We start from the raw sequence: 24,354 nt of genomic DNA on the forward strand, positions 1-24,354 counted from the left end.
TTGTATGAAAACTACTATGTAATGGAATGAAGAAAATTGAAGATCTGGATTGATTTAATAATTAATTGTATCCTAAATTAGTAAGATGATGCTTTTGTGTGATAATATGGGTGTTTTAGGCATGATAATTATTTGGATGAAAATTGAATTTTGCCTAATGGACAAATGATTTAAGGTTTGATAATATTTTGCTTTGTTAAAGAGATAGATTGATTGATGGACTATATATGTATAGGGTAGACTAATATTTTATTTTAATTTAGGATAAATATTGTGTAGTGGAAGAAGAAATAAATGAGACTTGTGATAAAATTAAGGATTTAAGAGATTAAGAACTAGAATATATATGGAAGGGGTACCTGAAGTGATAATATGTTTATTTAAGGTTAAAGTTGATTATGATAATCGTAAATTTATAAAGTTTAAAAACAGGTTTAGGATTCATAGAAATTTAATTTAGAAATGGATTATTTTAAATATACTATACTATTTGAGGGAAATAGAGAGGGAAGATTTAATGTATTGATTTGAGTTATTCATATATGGTTTTATTTCTGGAAGTTTGACTACCCTAGCACCACGGTGTGTCTCGAGCACTTTGTTCTAAGAATTAAAAAAACAATAAAATGTGTTTTTAAAAATGGCAACCCTTGCTACCTGCTGCTTCCATAACCTTTCACTGTATGATACTTAAGGAGAAGCAGGTGGGGGGAGAAGAAAGGAAGGAAGAGGTGGGAAGACCTATAATGCATTGGCTTTTCTTTTACTACAACCTTCCTCAGTCTGAGCAACTTCCGAAGTCTTTTCTAAACAGCACAATCATTTCTGAGAATTAGGTCCACACATATAGAAGGTGCCCAGGATAGGTTTAGCACAAAATTTAATTCTATATTTGAGGTCCAGACCACAAGATAATTAAAGCTGTTTTCTACAGAAATGCTTCCCTTTAATTAACACTGCTTTTGTACAGTTTCACTATTTGTGGCACAGTAAATGCTACCATTTACTGTATCCTAAGGGTACATTAAAAAGTATATGTGCTTTGCATGCACAGCCACCATAGTACTGCATTAATTTTGCTTCATTCTTTACACTGAATTGGCCACAGTGAATGAGACGCTGATTGCAAAGAGGGGAGGGATTTTCTACTGAAGGCATGGATGTGTGTATGCATTCTGTAGCTGTAAAAAAACACTCAAGAACATTTCAAGGTGGCAAGATTTGTAACATTTAAACTATGCTGATACTTACAGCAGCACCAGATGGGCCAGGACGTCCTCTTTCACCTGACAGGCCACGGGGCCCCTAAGAAATAGTAAAGGCAAAAGTTAAAAAGGTATTACAATTCTACTGTCCTTCAAGAGAGCTACCTTCTGAAAACTAGTAGCCTGTGTATTTTATCTTATAGTTCACCAACACTGAACCAAATTCACACTGGCCATGGTAGATGTGCAGACACCCTCTAGTCTATACCAAAACAAACTATCCAACATATAGTGACAGAGTGCCAAAATAGAGCTTATAATGGAGATTTTGCTGATTTCCTGGCTGTGACAAATGAAGCAAAAAATTATATCTGTACTCTAGACATAGGTTTATATCTGTACTCTAGACATAAGTTTATTTTAGATTTTATATTTCGTATTTTGCATTATCTTTTGTTTTAATTGAAACGTGATGTGGATGTGCCACGTGATAAAAAATAATAATAATTCACTGATGAAATGCCTGCTAGGATATACAAGCAAGGGATGTAGTGAGAGAGATCTGAATATTGTAAAACCCTATTATTTGTGTATATGCATTTACCATGATCGATACAGTGCATCCTATGTAAAGAGTAGGAGACCTCTTTACTTGAGAACTCTACACTGTGTCATCTAGATTCCATGGAACACAAAATGTAAATGCAGTCTATTTGCATTAAAGGAGGCAAAGAAGGGATATGTAGATGGGCAAGGTATACTATAGATAATTATATATGGACAGTGATCAACCTACAATGTTAGTGTTGTGATAACGATTAAAAATAACTGAGCAATACATCCTCACCATAGGACCAGGAGAACCATTCTCCCCAGAAGATCCAGATTCACCCTAGAGGGAAAAAAACAATGGTAACTAAACTATTATTAGAGATTTGTGTCATCAAACAGTCCAAGAATATGCAAAACAGATTGGGACATCTTGGTTGGCCTCAGATGCAAAATCATTATTGCCTTTCACATCAAGTGAACACCAGAGGACAATTCACAAGCATGGAAAACACATGAATAGCTAAAGGAAGGCTGGGCATTTCAACACATCATCATTAGATGCAAGATCAAGGATGCCCTAGAGCTACTGGATTCTGTAAGAGGTTAGTCCAGCTCCTATCAAAAGCTTGGTATCAAGTTAGCCATGTTTTTACGATACTTAATCACTCTTCAGGCAGTACAGATAGTTCTCTTTAGTGATCATAATTGGGGCCAGCATCAGTCATTAAGCAAAGCAGTTGCTAAGTGAAACCACGATTGTGCTTATCTTATTTCAGCTTTCCTTTGCTTTACAGACTTGTGAAGGTCATAAATATGAATCTTGGCTTCAAAGTTACTTTTTCATCACAGTCAGAACTGTGAATGATATCTAAACGAAGCAACTGCCAAACAAGGGCTACCTGAGGTCAATTCTCTCACTGCAAATGAACTCCAGTTTTCTAGACCTGGAAGTTACTGAGGTGGGAATGTGGTCTGGATTCCCTGAAGGGAGATTCTACATTTCAGAAGAGCAAAGAGACAACACAGTTTGATTGGAGGAAGAGGGTCAAGACAGCTCCTCCCTTTAAATTCTCAGAGGATGCTTTTAATGATGCAAATAGTTTCCTTTAATTTGGTGAGATTTATGTAGGTGAGGAACAATAAAGGAAACTGCTTAGAAGAAACTCAGCATGTTTTTCTTGGTTTTTGGAGCCTGAGAGTTATTTTGGATAAGTGGTGAAAGGAGTATCAACTGTCAACTATTCAATTGTTCAAAAGTATCAACTGTTAAAAGTATTAACCAGTGGAACAGCTTGCCTCCAGAAGCTGTGGGTGCTTCATCACTGGAGGTCTTTAAGAAGAGACTGGACAATCACTTGTCTGAAATGGTATAGGGTCTCCTGCTTGAGCAGAGGGTTGGACTAGAAGACCTCCAAGATCCTTTCCAGTTCTATTCTGGTTGGTTGGTTGGTTGATTGATTGATTGATTGATTGTCTGTCTATCACAGTATAAAGAAGGACCTGGGTGTCCTGGGAATCCTCCTGCATATTCCTTCTTAATGCAGGTGTCTTAATATACAATACCAATTATTTTTAAGAAAAATAGGATGGCTAGAGATATCATAATGCAATGGGTAGCAATTGGCATCACAGAAGTTAGCAAAAGGAACAGCAATTGGTGAACATAAAATAATACACATGAGTATGCACTGTATTAATATGATCCTAATTAATATAATCATGATTTAACAACTGTTTTCAAATAACAGTTTTTTGCTGTTTCTTTTGCATTTTTTAAAAAAATGTTTTTATACAAGTAGGGGTTGATTAGCAGTCTTCAAAAGTACAATCTCATTGTTTAATATCTGAATGTAGTATCAGTAGAAATCAGCACCATTTTAACAGGGAGTGTTTCTCCCTTCTATCAACTACAATAACTGTATCTGTTCCCTTTCATGTAACTTCCTTGAAAAAAAACATATCTAGACTAGCAAAATGGCAGCTGAGATTGTTTTTATATCAAATGAATTTCAATCTAGGAATGGTTAATTTTACTTCTCCGGCCTGCGACCATTGGATTCAACATTATTGAAGCTTCCCTTTAAAAAGTAGGAATTGGTAATTATAATTTAATATTTCAGAGTGTGTGGGAGATGAATAAAATAAATGTAAACGTAACAATGTGCTAAAAATAGCAGGCTTTTCACCAATTACATCTTAGATAGGAGTTTCAGGTCGTACCTTAGCACCTGGCGCACCAGCTTCTCCTTTAGAGCCATCTAAACCAGGATATCCCTAGGAGAGAGAGAGAAAGACAGAGAGAGAGAGAAGCATAGGGATCAATTCTGAATTAAATTAAAATTTAAAAATCTCATCTACAAAATACAAACTTACTCTGTGGCCTTTGACACCAGGAAGGCCTGGGGTCCCAGGGAAACCTCGAGCACCCTAAATTTAAATGAGAAATTAATCGGTTAAAAAAACAGACACACGTTTTCTAAAACATAAATGCAACAATTCCTACAATGCTGGTAACTTCATAACAGATAAAAACTACAATATCTGCAAAAGCTAAAGAAAAAAACTAGGTTTTTAATTTGCTAGTCGTATTACATAGAATGTAGATCAGTTGGACCCACAGATGTTTGTTGTAATAGAAGAAAACAAAACAAAGCCTGTCAAGAAATAGCCTTTATAACCGCTCATTTCCTTCTCAATCTGATTATCTTCTTCATTAAAGGGAAGAGAAGAATATTTTGCTTGCTCCTTGTTATTTACTTTCTCCTTTCAGTATCCTGATTTAACACCAGTCTTTTCCCTTTACAGAATTACAATTCAGCAGTAAAGGTACCCAAAAAGCAGGATATCATTCCTGCCCACTTAGCATTATGAAGGTTGCATGTTTCAGCCTGTCACCAGGAAGAGAAAAGAAAGACACTTTGGCCCCAAACACTATAATTTTATACTGTGCCTCTTATAACCTGTAAGATAAAATTGGATGATTGTAGTTTCTGAATCTAGCTATCTGTACTGATACGGAGCAGTGGTGGCGCAGTGGTTAGAATGCAGTACTGCTGATTGCCAGCTGCCAGCAGTTTGGCAGTTCGATCCACTTTGGCTCAAGGTTGACTCAGCCTTCCATCCTTCCAAGGTCTGTAAAATGAGGACCCAGATTGTTTTGGGGCAATATGCTGACACTGTAAACCACTTAGAGAGGGCTGTAAAGCACTATGAAGCGGTATACAAGTCTAAGTGCTATTGCTATAAGGAGGACACAGCCATACCTGAGGTCCAGGTAATCCACGCTCTCCTGATTTGCCAGGTTTGCCTGCTTCACCCTGAAAAAACACAAAGTGGATGCAATTTTATTTAGGAAGGATCCCATTTACACAAAATATATCATCAAATAAGAGGATAAGACATCATCAAGACTCTGCTGGGTTGGGCCTGACCTATGATAAAGTCCAGCATTCTATCATCAAAACTCTGCAAACACAAAAGGACATCTTTATTTTTTAAAGTACGGGATGTGTTTTTTCTTATACAAAGAGAAATACAGAAGAATCAGATCAGCTTTGGATTTTCTTTCTTCTTCTCATGAGCCCCAAAATTAGAAAAGGTACCATTTTTAAATGAAACAGATCTAAACTTAGACCATCATCAGTACAATGTTTTGGCTGGAAATTTTCATTTTGTATATGCTTAATAGTTCATTCCTAAAAATGTATGTTCAGAAGCAGCTAATGCCATGGAATTGTCTATCTTAGGGTTAGGTGACTGGGACATTCTAAATGTCAATTCCATAGTATGGGTGTACCTGTGTATGTACTGGGACATTACACATCCTCTTCATGACCTGTTTTCTTGTTACCTTCTGGGAGGAGGCTGTGTGGTATCCAAAGCAGACAGATTCAGTGGTAGTTTTGTTCCATACAGTGTTAACCTTGTGAACTCTAAAGCTTCCTTTTTCCGTAATGTATTCAAGATGGTCAGTGATTAATATTTATATGTTATTTATATGTAAGGGTGAAGGTTTATACATATGTTGTATATAGCATGTTTAAATGTGTGTTATGTATATGTATACTTTTGAGAGCAAGCAACTAAATTTCATGTTTAATGTGTGCCAATGTGCCCACAGTAAAAAAAATAATGACAATAAGGGTCATCTTATCTTATCTACTGTACATATAACTGGCAAACAGAATCTGGAACAAAATAGTGCTATGTGGGGTATTCCTGGCTGGGGGGAGGGGCTTTCTGCTTGTTTTTCTTCTCAACAACTGATCAGCCACTAAGCATGCTCAGTTAATGAATGGCTATGGGAACTGGATATGTTTAGTCTAACAAAGAGAAGGACTGGAGGTGGCATAGTAGCAGTCTTCCAATATCTGAAAGGCTATCACAGAGAAGAAGGGGTCAACCTATTCTCTAAAGCACCTGAAGGCAGGACAAAAGGTAACGGATAAAAAGAGATCCTGTCTAGAAAGAAGGAGACATTTCCTGACAGTGAGAACAATTAATCAGTGGAACGGGTTGCTTCCAGACGTTGTAGGTGCTCCAACACTGGAGGTTTTTAAGAAGAGATTGTCAGCCATTTGTCTGGAATAGTATAGGGTCTCCTGTCTGGGCAGGGGTTTGGACCAGAAGACCTCCAAGGTCCCCAAGATTCAGTCACAGCTTTGTTCCATACAGTATTAACCTTGTGAACTCTAAAGCTTCCTTCTTCACTTATGTATTCAAGATGGACAGTGATTAATATTTATATGTTACTTATATGTAAGGGTGTAGGTTTATACATATGTAGTATATAGTGTGTTTTAAATGTGTGTTATGTATGTGTACACTTTGAGAGCAAGCAACTAAATTTCATTTTTAATGTGTGCCGTTGTGTCCACAGGGGAAAAAATGACTCTGTTATTCTGCATTTCAGTTCTCAGTGGGTTGTGATGCAACAATTCATTTTTTTCTTTTAAATGGTATACCTCTGTAAATCTTGGGTTCTGTCAACTCTACAAACACCTTCCTCTTCAGCATAGTTATATTAGAATTCACATCTCCCTTCTGAGAACAAATGACTTATTGGTGTAAGGTAATTAACATAAACATCAAGATATAATCTTTAAGTAAACATTTTAACATAACATTTCTAGCAAACTCCTTCACCTAAGCTGATTCACCTATGTCGACTCTATTATTGGGATGTTAGGAAAATAATACTCACATCATCTCCTGGTTTTCCGGGCGGTCCAGATGGCCCACGGGGACCCATTGCACCCTAGAAGATAAAGGAAACATATAACTGAGAAGAATGAAATATAAAATAAGGGGTTGTAATGACACCCTCTAGATTATGGTATGGCATTGAGCAACAAATGAGACATTCAAATTCCTTGAATATTAAACTCAACATAAGGTGGGTTCAAATTCTGCCTCAACTGAGGACTTCCAAAGTCCTGACTCAGGGATTTAAGCACTGATTTCCTGGAAAACATCTTTTCCAATATCAAGTGAAAATATGTCTACCATGTGCACTAACAAGGAATCGCCTATGTTCTCCGGCAGTTTAGTTTATCACAGTACAACTGCTTAGTAAGAGGGATACCATAGAGGAGTGTTTGTGTGGAAAAAGAAAAACATTATTTGCTGTAATACAGGATCTGGGGTTATTCATTGAGAGCAAACAGTGGGAGATTCATGATAGATAAAGACAGATAAATATTAATTTGTAAACAATGTGTAGTTCAGTAATAATAATGACCACAAATTTTAATTACTTTAAAAAGAGGAGTCATCACATTTAGGGAAGACAAAGCAACATTTTAAATTAATGCATGGTAGATGTAAAGATGTGATGTTGTAAAGGTGCACCAATAATTGGTCAGTTGTATTCCTGAATGCCACTAATAAATGGTACAGTACTTCAGTTACACCACTAACACCCTCAAACAACATCTGGCTATCCCAGGTCCTTGGGTAGGACTCAAGAGATAGATAAAAAAGTTAAATCCAGTCTAAACATCTGGCTAATTTTGCAATCAACCATAATAATAAATAAGGATCATTTTAGGAATTGGATTACAGCTTGCATGCATTTCATAATCTTTCTTAGTTCTGCTTTAAATTGATATTTCTTTCAATTTATTACTAGGGGGTGTTAATAAGCAAATTTAATCACATACTAAGATAACTAGTATAAACAGGTATAGTATAAAATATAAATGATGTACAGTATATATGAAATTTATACAAGCCCAAACATATCTCACAGCAGCCTTCAATAAAAACCCATTGGAGATTGTTCACACATACAGTAAAGCACCTCTAATTTTTGGGCAATGAAATAATAGTACAAAGATTAACAATTAAGAACCAGCAAATCAGATATCTTCCTCAAAAAGATATCTGAAGCAAACCAATAAAAGCTGAAACCATGTTTCTAAAATCAATAAGGCAAAGTTATGGGCCTCTGAAGCTTTTTCTGAAGTCCCAGAGCTCTTTCTGATTAAGTGAGTTTGCAGCAAAAATGCTACGCGAGACTTCCATTTCCAGCAGCAGATCCATTATTAAGAGTATTATCCTACCCTGAAATTATTTTCATATGCAAAACAAAACTATAATATTGCCCTCGTATATTTGCAGGATTGTATATTTTCCGAAGAAATGAGAACTCATTTGTAATTTCCCAAACAATTCCATCTCAGTGGCTATTAATATAGATGTCCATCAACATCCCACATGAACCTTCAAAATCTTATTCACAGAGGCAACTGACAGTGACAATATCAAGTAGTTTCACAGTGTGCCAATGTATTCATACCAGACTCAAACCACAAGTCCTCATGTTCTATTCCTAGTTTCTTCTCTATTGATATCTTCCTCACCTTGATCCAAAGAAAAAAGACACCTTAACCACTTCCATCTGGATCAACAATTTCTGTCCTACCAGTAATCTGAGCCCAGATCAATCCATGCAGGAAATTCACTTTGTGTTCATAATATAAGGAATATATAAGACCACTGATCTTTATACATAAACTTTCTGCTATTTCTTTGAATATATGTGACCATCGGCAGCAAACCGTAGGTCTCAAGAATTGTCACCTGTTGGATTTGTTCAGGCATTCTTTAAACAGAACACACATAATCACAAACTAGGAAACTGATTTTTAAAAAGCCAGATGAGATAAGGTAATGACTAAAAGACATTTCCACGTTGCTGCTACTTCCCATCCCTGATCCCTCAAAGTGATCTGTACATGACTTGAAAATTGTCTTTGAATTCTGCCAACTTAGAAATGTTGACAATATGGAAAGAAAATAGTTGCTCCTCCCCAAACAGCTACAGGTTTAACAACAACAATGACAAAAAAATCAAAATCCACTCATCCCCTCTTTAAAGGAAGGAAAGAAGAACCTATCAGACTGAAGGCCTTTGCAGGCAGTTGGAATGCTGCCTAAGAGAAAAGATCAAGTGTTGTCACTTTCACCCCTATTCATTTTGGGCAAGCTGTGAGATCAATGAAATTGTTAAGCCAACATTCTCTTCTCAGGATATTCTGTGCTAGCTGGAAGTCAAGAGCTCAGTGAAGGTACAGTAGTGGCAAGAGTTCACTCCAACGTGGGAATGGCCTGTCCTTTATACCAAGCATTTCCATCTGGAAACTGGCCTTTGAGTGGTTCCTTTTGTATAGTAGTTGAAACTAGCCATGAATTGGCTCACCTGCCAAAGACATGGGATTGCCTAGAAGTCAAGCTAATCTAGAAGGGATGCAAATATATTTGTGTGGAAATGCCCAAACCTTTATGATAACCTGTATATCATACTGTCATGACCCTCTCCTCCTGCCCATAGTGCAATAGTTTAGTTGATAAAGCAGTAGATGCCTATTTTAATTACTGGGGCAGTAAAAAAAAGTATAATTGTTTAAAATATGCCACAGTAAATAATATCCAGGCATAAAAATATAATAAAGTATATGAAATAAAACTTCAAGTTCAAGAGAATCAAAAACTGCAAAGCATTCACGGAAGGATAATTTATATGACAGAGTAATAAACTGAACAAAAAAAGACAAGAAATTATACAATAATTCTAAATATAAAGATAAAAGAGAATAAACTAATGAGATCTCTAGAAAGAGAAAAATATCCCACAGCAAATTAAACTCCTACAGTGTCATCTTTCTATGTTAATTGTGTGAGAGAGGGGAAATAAAATGGAATGTTGGTTACACAAAGGAATTTTGACTCAGCAAAATTCCTGAGAAAGGAAAAGGAAAAAAAAAAATTAAAATCACAGAATGAGAAAATTATGGTGATCAATAGTGTAAGTATTGAAAGAAAATTTCATAGTACAGTATTATACAATGCTATCTAAGAGACAAAAAATTTCATTTGCAAGGACAGATGTATATTTTAAGAAGCAAAATCTACCAAGTCAACAAATGCCCGAAGACAAATGGTGAAGGGACCAACAACAATAAGGGAAATCTGTGATGCTATAAAGAAGACAAATAAAGATATAACCTGTGGACCAGATGGGTCATAGGCTTGTTATAATTATTTTGAGGATGAGCTTTTATTGCCTTTGCAAAAAATGATGCCATTTTAGATACTAGAAAGAAACCGGATAGTTGGACAAGGACATATATACCATAACAGTGATTCCTAAAGAAGGATAGGATTTGGCTTTGCCAAAAAAACTATAGGCCAATATCATTACTGAATAACGATTATGAGATATTCATAATTTTAGCTGAAAGACTGAAAATGTTCTACATTATCCATGAAGATCAGTGTGGCAATTAGAAGATAACATTAAAAATGTTCTTAATGTATTAAGAGTACTTGGAGCAACACAATGAAAAACAAACAGCCTTAATATTTTGTGATGCAGAGAAAACCTTTTATAATTTCAACTGGAATTTTCTGGTTTAAAATTTTGGAAGCTATGAATTTTAGAGAGAACTTTATTTCACAGGTGAAATAGCTGTATACTTCACAAAGCCACAAATAATTGTGAATGAGAAATTGACCAAGCCTGGTGAAATACAAAAAGGCAGAGATGCCCAATTTGAATACAGATATAAGACAAGATGAGAGTGTTGCTGGAGTGAAAGTTAAAAAAAGATTATATAGTTTATAAACTAAAGGCATTTACCAATGATTTGTTTTTAATTTTGGAGAACCCTTTAGAAGGACATATGTATTAATGGGAAAATTAAGAGAATTTGGTACATTGGTTGGATTAAAAATTAATAAAGAAAAAATAAAGATGTTGACAGAGAATATGAAATCCAAAAATAATTGTCTGTGAAACAGGTTTTTGGATTGAGAAAAGTAAAATATTTGGGTATCACTATAACTAATATGATTTGTATGTTATTTCAAAATAACTCTATTAAAGCATGGAATGAGGTTAAGAAAGATTTATCAAGATGAGGGAAATGACAATTGTCATTGTTGGGAAGAATTTTTGTGGTAAAAATGAATGTGTTACTAGAATGTTGTTCTTGTTTCAGACAATATCTGTTTTGAGAATTGATGCATCATTTAAACAGTGACAAAAAGACATATCCAGATTTATATGGTAGGGGGAAAAACAAGGGTTAAATAAGACATTCACCAAGGAAAGAGAAAGACTGGGACCTGATTTAAACTGTATTTTGCTGCCTGTTGTTTGTTTTGGATGCAGGAATGGCTTTTGTTAAGAAATAAAAGATTTTTAAATGTGGCAGATTATTGTCTGAAGCTTGGGTGGCATGGTTAGTTATGGTATGACAAAGTTAAAGTACACGTAGAAGTTAAAAAATTATATTGGGAATGCCATACTATGAATATAGAACAGGTACAAACTTAGATTATACCCAAAATACTGTTGTTGGCCTCATCTCAAGAAACATATTATAGAAAGGTGGGCAAAACCAACAAAATATAAAAAGAGGGTAAGAGGGTTTCAGTTTCAATGGTTCCTATATGCACAATTAAGAGAAAGATTTAATATAAAGTCACCAGGAACAGAATGTGATAAATCTGAAAATGAATTCTGCACTAATGATGAACATGCAGTTGCTAAAATGTATAAACTTTTGTTCAGATCTGAAAATAGAGGAAGAGCAAGTTAAGGAATATACAATAGGCTAAGAATGATGGTTATAATATTCAAATAGATCAATGGAAAAAATGTGATTAAAAAGTCTCAAGGCTCATAATATCTGGATGATTGGGCTAAGGTCCTGTAAATCTGTAATAAGCCTCTGCTGTTTTAATAGCATATCCACATCCCCAAACCTTCTATAATGGAATTGTTGGTTTCATAGTGCTAAAGTGAGCAAAGTAACAAACTAGAGAGTGGGAATGGTTATCCCCAATTATCTCTCCAAGACACATCCACCCTATGCTCCATTAGTGTTCCCATTTCTCTCTTTTGACCCCAGGATTAAAATTAGTGCAACTGGAGAAGATTGCTCTGAGGGAAAGGACTGAGAAGAAGTGTACACAGAAGAAAAAAATTGTTAAACACAGAAAATTTCTTCCTGAAAGTGTACATTGCTCCTTGTATTACCATTAAGGTAATAAAGGGTTTTGCTGAGCTGTGTTTAAAAAGGGCAGACTTCTTAACTTTCCTTCACTTGATGAATCCAAGAGTGTTACAAGAGATGAAAAAGGGATTTATGTGTACAGGTAGTCCTTGACTTACAATAATTCATTTAGTGACCGTTCAAAATGGCACTGAAAAAAGTGACTTAATAACTGTTTTTCACACTTTGACTGTTGCAGCATCCCCAAGGTCATGTGATCAAAATGGCAACTGATTCATATTTATGTTTGCAGTGTCCCGGGTTCATGTGATCACTTCTAGTGAATGTCTCACAAGCAAAGTCAATGGGGAAGCCAGATTCATTTAACAATCGTGTTACTAACCTAACAACTGCAGTGATTCACTTAACAACTGTGGCAAGAAAGATTGTAAAGTGGGGCAAAACTACAACGACAACTGTTTCGTTTAGCAACAGAAATTTTGGACTCAATTGTGATCTTAAGTCAAGGACCACCTGTACCACACATCCATCATATTCAACCAGGGATACCTTTTGTATCTCCTCAACAAGATCCCCAATTTCTCAGTGTGCTTTATGTAACACAGAAAAAGGCATGGTGCTTTTATCTTTCCTGATGCTCACACCTTTTAAGGATTCTTAGACTGGATATTTCAGTCAGTTTTCCTATTGGCTGAAGGTTCAAGGGAAATCTCTGCAGGCAAACATGGCAATTAAAATATAGCAATTTTATCAGTCTTTTGTGCTGAAAATGTCATGCACGTTTTGTCTTTGGTTGACAACCCTGCTTCCTGGATACTCACCCCAGAACCAGGTTCTCCGGGTTCCCCAGGGCTGCCTTGAAATCCTTGAGGGCCCTGAAAAAATGGTGGCAGAAGCATTATCAATGATCACCTCAAGATAGAAGAAGAATCCTTCTATTTTTGTACTGTATTATTTCCTGGACATGCAAAATCACCTCTAAGGAAAAGTATCAGATTCTGTACTTACAGGTGATCCCGATGGTCCTGGAGGTCCTCGCGGTCCCATTGGTCCCTATATAACAACAACAAAAAAGGAAAAACAATCATATCAATATTGTTGTTTTATAATTGAAGTACAAGAGAACAGTTGAGCCTGATCGAGAACAGGGCTAAACCCATGGCTGTTGCTATAATGTTGGTTCATTTCATTCTCTCTTTCTCCCTCTGCATCACGCAGAACTATTTTTATTTATGGAAGGCATGCTGAGGTAAAAAAGAAACACACACACTTACACACACACACACTTACAGAGCTTCTCTTGGAAACAGTCCATGTTGACTATACTGAATTTCATTTACAGCTTGCCAAGAAATGCAGGATAACAGTAATTTCCTGCTGGAAGTTTTGTGGATCCTGAAGAACAGTAGCTGTTGGCATAACTTCAGCCCTTGATCCAAGGGCAACACTGAGGGAGCTCCTGAAACAACCCTCTCTATTACTTCCCTGTCTATAATCATCTGTTTCAAAGATTTGGGCACTTGCCCTCAAGAAGCTTTGGCAAAAAAAAAATACAAAGGCCTAAAGCTATTTTCTAAAACCACTTCCACATTACAGCAAGGTTCTTGAGTAATCTCATAATGCAAACTAAGAAAATCTTTTTAGAAAAATGAGCAGGGCACTTTTATCTGAACGTGTGGAGAGCTCCCAAGGCAGAAAATGGAAGGCCTGAAGAGATTTCCACAGCAACTGAGGGGAGATTCTCAGATCACTCGTTCTGTCTTTGCCCTTTAAACAATAGGTCCAATTGATCCTATGGCAATGGAATTCTTTCCAAGCAATATAGAATATCACTCTGACAACGAACCATTTTTTTTTTTCTGGGATTGAGATATCAGGAAAATTGGTATTGTCGTGGTTTTGATGGATCACTTCACAACTTTAAATTTTGCCCTGCTCCTGTGCTAGTTAACTGGTTATTAAACTAGGAGTGTAACTCTCTTCAGTAATGTGGGGTTTTTCAAATGTAGGATCCTTTTGATTTAAAGAAATAAATGGAAAGGGGTATAATCTTAAATTATTTTCAGTCAAGAGATTCATAACCGTTCTTGATTTATTAGGTTGCATCATGAAGGTTAATCAACCATTTCTTAATGGCTGATACAATTTAGATAAAGTATATGACACAGACGTTTGTCTGCCATTTCTGATTTTCAAAAGAAAAACAAGTAGTGTTGTAAAGCAAACTGACCACCTTGAGAAGATCGAGAAATCATATATGCATAAATAATAACCTAATTCCTCAAATTAAGGCCATCTGCAGAATACCTTGTAAAATTTTAAGCTCAAATTTTAAGCTCATATCACAATATGACATATTTCTTTTTGACAGCATAAAATTAATTTAATACACTTGCTTGGAATCTTTACTAATGTCAAATTGAGTAAAAATTGCACAACCTTGCAAATTATATATTTATAATTTTTCTGAAAATATAGTTTTGTTTAAGACAAAATAAAAGGATAATAATAAGACTAAATAATAATAAAACAAGCACAAAGTACTCTTGATGTCTTTTTAAAAGAAGGAAATGAATATATCGATCTGCTTTGTAGATCTGCATAGACTATATCATTGTGAAAATTAAAATTAAATAATTAATTAAATAATTTGGAATATAAAATGACCAACGCAGCCTTTGCTGATACTGTATTAGCCAACCAATTTTGCTGATCTATTTGAAGTTTGCCAAAATGCATAATTTCTAATAGAAAAATAGGCATTTAATATGCCAAGTTGCTCAAAGTATAACTACTCTACAGATATTAATAGGCTGTTATATACTGTATCCCCTAGCCCAGGGGTAGGCAACCTCGGCTCTTTGATGACTCATGGACTTCAACTCCAAGAATTCCTGTCAGCACAGCTGACTCAGGAATTCTAAAAGTTGAAGTCCATAAGTCATCAAAGAGCCGAGGTTGCCTACCCCTGCCCTAGCCAATGCTTCACACTGTCAGAGAATGGCAAATTAAAATATTTGTTAAAGTTCCAACTTTTGTAGAGAACCATCACTCCATAACAATATTTACTTGCATGGATCTTAAAGATGAGAAGTGGAAAAACACTCCTGGCTCATCAAGAACCTATTTCTTTCAGGTGAATATCCATGCAGACTGGGTCTATTTTTGGACCCTCAAAATCCTATATCCATATAACTCCAAAACAGCCCTTGAGACTGTTCTTTAGCTGAGCAGGACTAAAATTCCCAGTTCTTCCCCCCTTCCCCCACAAAATAAGAAATCTTTAACGCTTTAGGAACCTCAGAGTGAAAATAAATCTTTAGGCAACATTACACCTAATCAATTTAAGAGAAAGTACCTCCCACACCTTTCAGTATGATTGGCCAATGAAATCACAGGCTCAAGTGACACCGCTAAGCCCAGTAGGAAGTGCATGATCTGTTTTCTGCAGAAAGTCTTCATTTTGAAAATCCATTTTTGAACATCAATTTTGAAATCAATGTAGATCACCTTATTAGAGTAGTGATTACTTCCCACTTAGAAAGTTTATTTTTGTTTGTTCCACTTTTGCTTACAAGAAAGCCAATATTTCTCACCAAAATATACATTAAAATATTTTTGAATTGTTTTACATAAAATGTGCTCTTTGAATTCATATGCATTTGCATATGCAAAACTATTATGAACTCTAGGTCAAATTAGGCTGCTACAGCCTATCAAACCTACCTTGCCCATCATCATGACTTAACTTTCTCAGTCTCACTAAAATCAACACTCGAGTCTAGATTCTTTGGAGGATATTAGGCTAAGACCCATAAGTTGATATAAAATCAGTAGAATATTCAAGGAATATAGAAATTTTCCTAATCCTCACCATAGGGCCTTGCATCACTCCCATCTGAGCACCACCACCACCTGCTTTCTCATCAAATCCACCAGCCATCTGAGCAGCAAAGTTCTGCAAAGACAAAAGGATCATAGTTTCAGTGAGATGTGGAATATGATGTGATTAGATGGAGAACACTTGTACCATATGAAATATAAGAAGGTCTTTTAAAAGCACAGACCTTTTTTTTTATATCTGATGGGCAATCTTTTCCATATTACAGAAGGGAAAAAATGGGTAAGCTTGGTCTCTTTCTCCATGTTTACTCTCCCTGCAACTCATGCAGGTGTTTTATTGGAAGATATTTCTGAAAGAATTTCAGGACGAGGAAAAAAAGGGGGATTGTATTTGGTAATTGATTATTCTACTACAAAAGTGTTTGTTCAACATTATAGAATAGAATAGAGCTGGAAGGTCTTCTAGTCCAGCCCCCTGCTCAAGCAGGAGAATCTATACCATCTCAGACAAGTGACTGTCTAGCCTCTTTTTAAAATCTCCAGTGATGGAGTGCCCACGATTTCTGGGGGAAAGCTAGTCCATTGGTTAATTATCCTCACTGTCAGGAAGTTTCTCCTTAATTCCAGGTTGCTTCTCTTTGATCAGTGTCCAACCACTGTTTCTTGTCCTGCCTTCTGGTGCTTTGGTGAATAATGTGACCCCCTCTTCTTTCTGGCATGTATGTGTTTCACTTTGAGAGCGGGCAACTAAATTTCATTTTTGATGTGTGCCATTGTGCCCACAGTATAAAAATGACAATAAAGGTTATCTTATCTTAAATACTGGAATACTGCTATCATGTCTCCCCTATTTCTTCTTTTCTTTAGACTAGCCAAACCCAAGTCCTGCAGCTGTTCTTCGTATGTTTTACTCTCCAGGCCTTTGATCATCTTAGTTGCTCTTCTCTGAATTTTTTCCAAACTCTCAACATCTTTTTTGTGATATGATTACCAAAATTGGCTGCAGTATTCCAGGTGTAGTCTTACTAGGGTTTTATAAAGCGGTACTAATACTTCACATGATCTTGATTCTATGCCTCTGTTTATACAACCCAGGATTGTATTAGCTTTTTTGGCTGCTGTTGCACACTGCTGGTTCATGGTTAAGTGATCGTCCACTAGGACTCCAAGGTCCCTCTCACAGTTACTGTTTTTAAGCCAGGTCTTGCCCAATCTGTACTTGTACCTTTTATTTTTCCTACCTAAATGTAAAACTTTGCTTTTCTCCACACTGAAACTCATTTTGTTGGATAGGGCCCATTGTTCAAGTTTGTCAAGATCTTTTTGGATCCTGAGTTTGTCTTCTGGTGTGTTGGCTACTCCTGTCAGTTTGGTATCATCTGCAAATTTGATGAGTTCCCCTTCAATTCCCTCATCTAAGTCATTGATGAAGATACTGAAGAGTACTAGGCCTAAGATGGAACCTTGTGGTACCCCACTGCTTACTTCTCTCCATGTGGATGTAGTGCCGTTGAGGACTACTTGTTGAGTGCGGTTTGCCAGCCAGCTACAGATCCATCTGGTGGTGATATTGTCTAATTCCATCTTTTTCTAGCTTACCAAGGAGTAGGTTGTGGACTACTTGTTGAGTACGGTTTGCCAGCCAGCTACATATCCAAGAGCTGGTGATGTTTCTATTCCACCTTTTTCTAGCTTACCAAGGAGTAGATTTGATCTACTTTATCAAATGCCTTACTGAAGTCTAAGTATACTATATCCACAGTATTTCACTTGTCTATTAGTTTAGTCACTTTGTTGAAGAATGAAATAAGATTAGTTTGGCATGATTTGTTTTTAACATCAACATTTATTGAACATGAATTGAGACTCTGTAGTGACAGAGGTAAAAGTAATACTAGCCAACCTTTCAAGAGTTACTCGTAAATACAGGAGATTTTAACTACTCCTGAAATCATGGTGTTTGTCATGTTAAGTAAAACAATGAATCTCAAGTTATAGAACCTTGGTAATACAACTAAACATAGAGGCAATTATGCCTACTGAAATTGATCCATTAGGACATATCTAATTCACTGCTGGGATATTGGTCCAAACTACTGACAAAGGCATTTGGTCTCTAAAGCATGGGTTATCTTCTTTAAGGGAATTCTTCCCACTTCAGCCAGCCTGCTGAGGGAGCCCATCGAACACTTTAGTATTACAAAGGATTCTGGGTCATGGGGCACACTCTGAATTTACAAAGAACAATGGTCCGCCCCGTTGTGCCCCTCTGTTGACCCGGCAAAAATTAAGAATGCGTTCTTCCATAAAACCAATGCTTCTTTGTGGCAGCCCGCAGAAAAATAAACTTAGTAATGATGAATTAGCTATGCTGCAAGGAATTTTGTTCACATTATTATAGATTATGATGATGCTTTTTTTTCCCCTTCGAGCAGTGCAGGGAGCTTTTCAACACAAGGGAACGTTATTCTTTCATGCAGAGAGACTCACAGAGCAAAGTAACAGGAGTGGGTCAAAGGCCTTGTTAGTTGATTAAAAAATAATCACGAGTGTTACTTGCTGTTTTGGGAATTTGAAATGTAGACAATACATTACACATGTTGTTCTGAATGAAGACTTCTTCATTAGGAATTCTCGAGAGGCAACACAGTGAAAGAGATATTTACATTTCTTGTGTGACATTCATATGTAGAAGCTGTGAGATTAAAACTTTTCCTAAGTCAAGAATACTCACTCCACCAAGGCCAGGGGCTCCTGGAGGTCCTGGGGGCCCAGAGGGCCCTGGATTGCCAGGTGTACCAGGTTCACCATCTCTGCCACGTGGACCCGGAACACCCTATGGATGGATGGGAAGGAGGGAGGGAGGGAGGGAGGGAAGAAGGGAGGAAGGGAGGAAGGAAGGAAGGAAGGAAGGAAGGAAGGAAGGAAGGAAGGAAGGAAGGAAGGAAGGAAGGAAGGAAGGAAGGATCTTCATGAATATCAAACTGTCCACTCTTAACATTTCACTTATACATCATTTTTAAAAACCACTACTTCTAATGCAGCTTATCTCATAATTATTGATACAGTATTTTATAACTCAAAACGATGCAAAAAAAGTTCCATTGCATTATTGTTTATTGTTTATAACTAAATTAATATTAGTGTGTCAATCCTATGCATATATTATTAATAATTTTGCTTAGTAATTTGAATTGGCATAGGATAAGATACCATGCCATTTGGATTGTGCCAATTTTTAATAAGATTTAGGAAACAGTTTAATCTTAGATAAAAAATGTCTTTCATACTCTCTACAAAAAAACAGTAAAGTATACAGATGGCATCTGGCTCAAATTCAGCCAGTTAAGTTTCATAGATAAATAAAATTATGAGCATAAATGTTCCCATTTCATTACTCTACTATTGAATTCTACCCTATGCTATTTGGCTTAAAGCTATTGAAACCGTGTATTATTATCCAGCTACATGCAAAAGCTACAAAAGAAAAATACTTCCAGAAGCTTGGCTCCTCACCTTACCTGTCAAAAGACATTTGGTGGCTATATAGTCATGTCTCTCTCACACACATATGCCAATAGATTTTATGGGGAAAAGAAAGTATTGGGAATGAAAGAAGGATATAAGTGGAAAATGGCACTGTCCAGATACTGTGCTATCCATACAAGTCTACAATTTGGAGGTCTTGTTCTATTGCAGAATAGTAATAGGTAATTATCTCAAGTGATAAATTTTGGAGACCAAGAAACATCTCAATACCATGCTCCTTGCAATCCCTAAGAAAGCTTATCCTGTGCCACCAAAATGTTATTGCACTGTGAGCACTGAAAGCAGAATTCAATTGTCAGTTCAACTTGGATGCTGAATGCAGCCAAATGCCTTGGGCTGATTCAGTAAATTCAACAATTTTGCAGGTAAGGGAGGTGTCTAGAAGTATATTCAGTCAGGTTATTAATCCCTCATCTTACACCCAATCATGACTTAAGTGATCTTCTTCCACACTTCTTGTGATGAGTATGACTTTAATATGAACTCTAAGATTTAATGTTGATGGACCTGCCTTGAGGGTTTGACGGGTTACTTCTGCAAAAAAATATTAATTTGACATAGAGAATGGTATTCTACAACTACAGCACTAGACACCCTGAATTGGATGCAAACTCCACTTTGCTTAGAACTTACTCTGAGTTAAGTATAAATAGGCTTGCAGCCTGTTTAGTTCATTAAACACCGCACAGGTATAGTTGGTCTTACTTTTTCTCCTTGTTCTCCACGTTCTCCCCTTGGTCCTTGTTCACCTGAAGGTCCCTGCAGAAGGCAACGAGAGCATTAATAACCCTTTTAAAAAAAATTAACTCTTTTTTCAATACATGTAAATAAGATAGCAGAAGACGCCACTACCTGTGGTCCAGGAGGGCCTCTTGGTCCTACAACCTAAACCAAAAGAGAGAGAGAAGAAAAAGAAGAAAATATACAGAAAATCAGTTCAGTCAAATATATATTTTGTACAATCAGGATTTAAGAAAAATTAGAAAGGGATGCATTAAATTTGAAACTTACATTCTTGATATCACCAGGTTCTCCCTTTTGACCCTGCCAGATCAAAAATGTGTAAAATTAGGGGTGGGTGAGGAGTTGGAACCAAACCAAATATCCCAAGCCAGTCAATTAGTGCATCTTGAACTCTGAGTCTACATTTTTAGCTTTATAACACTACAGCAATAGATAGCCTGTGGGAACTGTAGGTTTCAAAGTGTTAGAGAGTATCTAACCTCCAATTTTGCAACTACGGTATGCATAATTTTAACTAAAACATGAACAGACTTTAAATAAAGTCAGTAAAATATTCATCTGGCTGGAGCAAAGCAATTATTTTATCAATTTCAATAGGAGGCTGTCAGATTGCCATTCATATTCATAGCCAGATTCTGTCATAATTCATGATAACTATCTATTGCATCGTTTGGTTCTGAAGAGCTGTCTTCTCCCTCAGGCTGAAGTCAAGCCCAAAAGAATGTGTAGCCACAACAGTGTTTTTTATAGCATCTCATTCTGCAGAAATTAGCTTTTGGGGGACCCGGTGATAAGTAATACTACACTTCTTTTTTAAGCAGATCAACAAAGGTTATGAATGACATATTTTAAATTAATAACACTGCCAATCGAACAGCAACCAATGATGCAAGTCCCTGTTGCACCTCTAACATAGTTGGCAAACCTTGTGGGTGCTAACAGACAATGGTGGTTATTAATAGTGTTCAGTTGTCTCACCTTGGGACCAGGTTGCCCTGTTAAGAATGAAAGAGAGAGAGAAAGAGAGAAAAGAAGAAAACATCAGAAACATTCATTATTTTGAAAATAGAACTATATATGAAAATTTGAATACACAAATGTCCTCAGTCTGTTCATTCATGAAGCATGTGACAACACTGAGAGGAACATAGGGTAACCTGTAACTAAACCAAGGAAACAGACAGGAGAACTTTGTTATTTTAGTGCTTGCCCTGTTTTAAATCACGGCTCTGTGGGAGATAACAACGTCCCAGGAATACAAGGGGCAGAGGATTTTTTTTTACACTGGGAATGTAAGGCCTGATGGAAAGTAACAAAACAAGCAAGCATAGAGAGAATAATAGTGTTCTGAATAATTCATTGCAAGCCATGCTAAAGCAGGCTAGCTAACTTTAATTCCATTTTGGCCACAAAAATTGCAGCAGTTCAGTTTTATCAAAGCAATGTTGTCTGTTTTAAGACTGTATTCATTTAGAACTTTCTTCCAGGTAAATGTGCATAGAATGGAAGGAGAGAACTGAGAATCCCACTGATTGGAGGAAGTTGGGATTTCCAAAATGGGACTACTTGTTTAAAAGCAGCTTCCCAATGAAATTAAAAAAAAATATTAGTGAAACTCATTGCCATTAAACATAGTTAGATCAATCAAATAAGCAAACAATAGCTTTGGGGGAGAAGTATAGGCTTTTTTAAAAAACACAAAAAAACAGATGCATGAGGTTAAAAGCCACAATCAGCTTAATTGCAAAAAAACAATGCACAGAAAAACCACTGTTAACTTTTGCAGGTCTCAACCCTTTACAGTCTCCTGGCAGTCTCCCTGTTATTTTGCTTCTGGAGGCTTCCCTTTTAATTAGCGGAGCCTCAGACAGCCAGAAGAGGGGAAAGGGTTAAAAAAGGCCACTTCTAGTTACAACAATTCCTCATGTACTGTTAAGGGGGGGGGACTACTTTTGAAACTGAAAAATGGTGGATGTTTTCCTGACATTGCTCTGGAAAAGAGGACCCCAAGGCAGCACAAGGTGAGGCAGGGAAGCATTATAAATCATCTCCCAAACTTGAGGTATGAAAGTTAAGTCATTCTTGTAAAGTTCACACAAGGGGAAAGGTTGACCTCTTGTTGCTGAGGCCTCTTCCCCCACTCCCTCAGTTGATGAACCAGAAATTCCTTAAGGGACTTTAAGGCTCCAGAGAGATTTAACACATGGAAGGAGCCAGAGCTGTCTACTAGGCAGGTGTGAGTGCAAAAAGTAGTGTCTACTAGGCAGCTGTGATCATTCAATCAAAACTATCTTGACTTTTTTTTAGGGTACCCTCATAGATTTCCTGAGGCTGAACCATACACATTTTCTGCTGTGATCCTGATCATAAATACATTTCTCCAAAAGGAGAACTGCTATCTATTTCTATCTCTTGGCTGATGTGCTCAGTAACTCCAAAATTACTCCAGGATTTTACATCCTTCCAAACAACGCTAGCCTTCAGTAGGAGTGCTGATCGAAGAGGGGGAGCTGGAAGGCACTTCTGTTCCTCATACCTGACCCTTACTTTTTTTTTTTTTTTACACAACTTTGATTGGCATGCTAAGTGAAAAGCTGTTATAGCATAAGGCAACGGGTACTGTTTAGAAAAATATGTGCCAATTACACACGGGCATTAATAGGATGTAAAAGATTAGCTGCTTACACTCCTTTAGTTTTACTGAACATGGGTACACTAATAAAATATTGTTTTTAATAAAACTATATATGCATTCAGTATCAGCATCGCTTTTTTTAATGGTAGCCACAAGCTGCGATTTCTGCACATCATTAAATTTAGATATTAGGAATGAGATTCCCTGTGCTTCAAAAATCCCATAGTAAAGGTTTTGCCATCTGATAATGCCTGATACTAATACCCGATTAGTCTTTTCCATTTTCATAGGACTGTAAAAAACGAATCTCCCATTGTCTAGGTCACCCTATAAATTCTGACACAGAAATCACAGTTCAACATTGTATAGTGGAAGATATATTTAGCATTATGAAGCTTCTTCCCACTTCCTCAGTGTTTTACGTGCCCAGCAAGCAACAGTAAATGCAATTGGGCATAGAAAAAGTTGGTGCAGGAGTTGTTAGAAACCTATTTACTGGGGGAAACTTTTGAAATTTCTAGAAATGTGTCTCGCTCTAAAACGCCTATACTTTTAATGGACTTGTTGGCTGCCTTAGACAAGTTAATAGTTGATCAACAGTCCTTCCCATCTCCTTCTGTCATACATTCACGGTTCAATTAATTCATCTCTTCTATGTCATAAACAGTTTGAGGAATTGTGAGAAGTAGCCTTTTGCAGCAATTGCCTTTCATGGATGCAAAAACATCTGAGAGTCACATCCATGGCTCTTATTAATCTTTCTTCTTTTAGTGCTATTATCTCTCAGGTAATTTATTTATATGAAATAGAAATAAATAAATTACAACCACTGGCGGTGGACTGATCAGTTGGACATATAGGGCAACATTCTCCGAAGGGTATCTCAGGCCTGGGACAGTCTCTCATTTCTTCGCAGAGAATATCGTCGCAGAGGACAGTGCCAGTGTCACAAACACAGATCTGGCAGAGTTCGGGTTTCCACACATCTTTATCACTATATCTCTGCCCATCCTGTACACAGCTGCCTTCCTCCTCTGTGCCAGAAGGAAAGGGAAAGGAGAAAGCAGGTTAAAGAGACAAATGCAGCAGAAATCAAGAGCGAAAGAAATAGCAGCATTTGTCCCAGTGATCCAACATTGCCCTTCATTATTCCCAACCTGCCCCATTCAAGAACATCTCATCAACTTCCCACAGGTTACAACAACAGGAATTTTGCTATTCCCAAATAGAGGAAAAAGGCCTTTGGTTAGTCGCTCCCAATCCCATCCCCACCTCCACATAAATAGAACTCATAAATTTATCT

The 24,354-nt window shown here is 36.8% G+C and overlaps 1 protein-coding gene across 1 annotated transcript in view; it reads right to left on the reverse strand.

The window, feature by feature from the left end:
• The window catches only part of COL2A1 (collagen type II alpha 1 chain), an 83,360-nt gene that overhangs the window by 54,243 nt on the left and 4,763 nt on the right, over nucleotides 1–24,354 (reverse strand). The window contains exons 2-16 of the mRNA XM_015817125.1: nucleotides 23,879–24,085; nucleotides 21,395–21,411; nucleotides 20,684–20,716; nucleotides 20,525–20,557; nucleotides 20,378–20,431; nucleotides 18,858–18,959; nucleotides 16,155–16,238; nucleotides 13,289–13,333; nucleotides 13,102–13,155; nucleotides 6,961–7,014; nucleotides 5,021–5,074; nucleotides 4,131–4,184; nucleotides 3,978–4,031; nucleotides 2,053–2,097; nucleotides 1,252–1,305 (exon numbers count right to left, since the gene is read on the reverse strand). Coding sequence (XP_015672611.1) covers nucleotides 1,252–1,305; nucleotides 2,053–2,097; nucleotides 3,978–4,031; nucleotides 4,131–4,184; nucleotides 5,021–5,074; nucleotides 6,961–7,014; nucleotides 13,102–13,155; nucleotides 13,289–13,333; nucleotides 16,155–16,238; nucleotides 18,858–18,959; nucleotides 20,378–20,431; nucleotides 20,525–20,557; nucleotides 20,684–20,716; nucleotides 21,395–21,411; nucleotides 23,879–24,085 — 944 coding nt within the window. The remainder of the gene's footprint in view (nucleotides 1–1,251; nucleotides 1,306–2,052; nucleotides 2,098–3,977; nucleotides 4,032–4,130; nucleotides 4,185–5,020; nucleotides 5,075–6,960; nucleotides 7,015–13,101; nucleotides 13,156–13,288; nucleotides 13,334–16,154; nucleotides 16,239–18,857; nucleotides 18,960–20,377; nucleotides 20,432–20,524; nucleotides 20,558–20,683; nucleotides 20,717–21,394; nucleotides 21,412–23,878; nucleotides 24,086–24,354) is intronic.

Source organism: Protobothrops mucrosquamatus, unplaced genomic scaffold (genome assembly GCF_001527695.2).
Source record: "Protobothrops mucrosquamatus isolate PMUCROS unplaced genomic scaffold, P.Mucros_1.0 scaffold555, whole genome shotgun sequence".
Lineage (NCBI taxonomy): Eukaryota > Metazoa > Chordata > Lepidosauria > Squamata > Viperidae > Protobothrops > Protobothrops mucrosquamatus.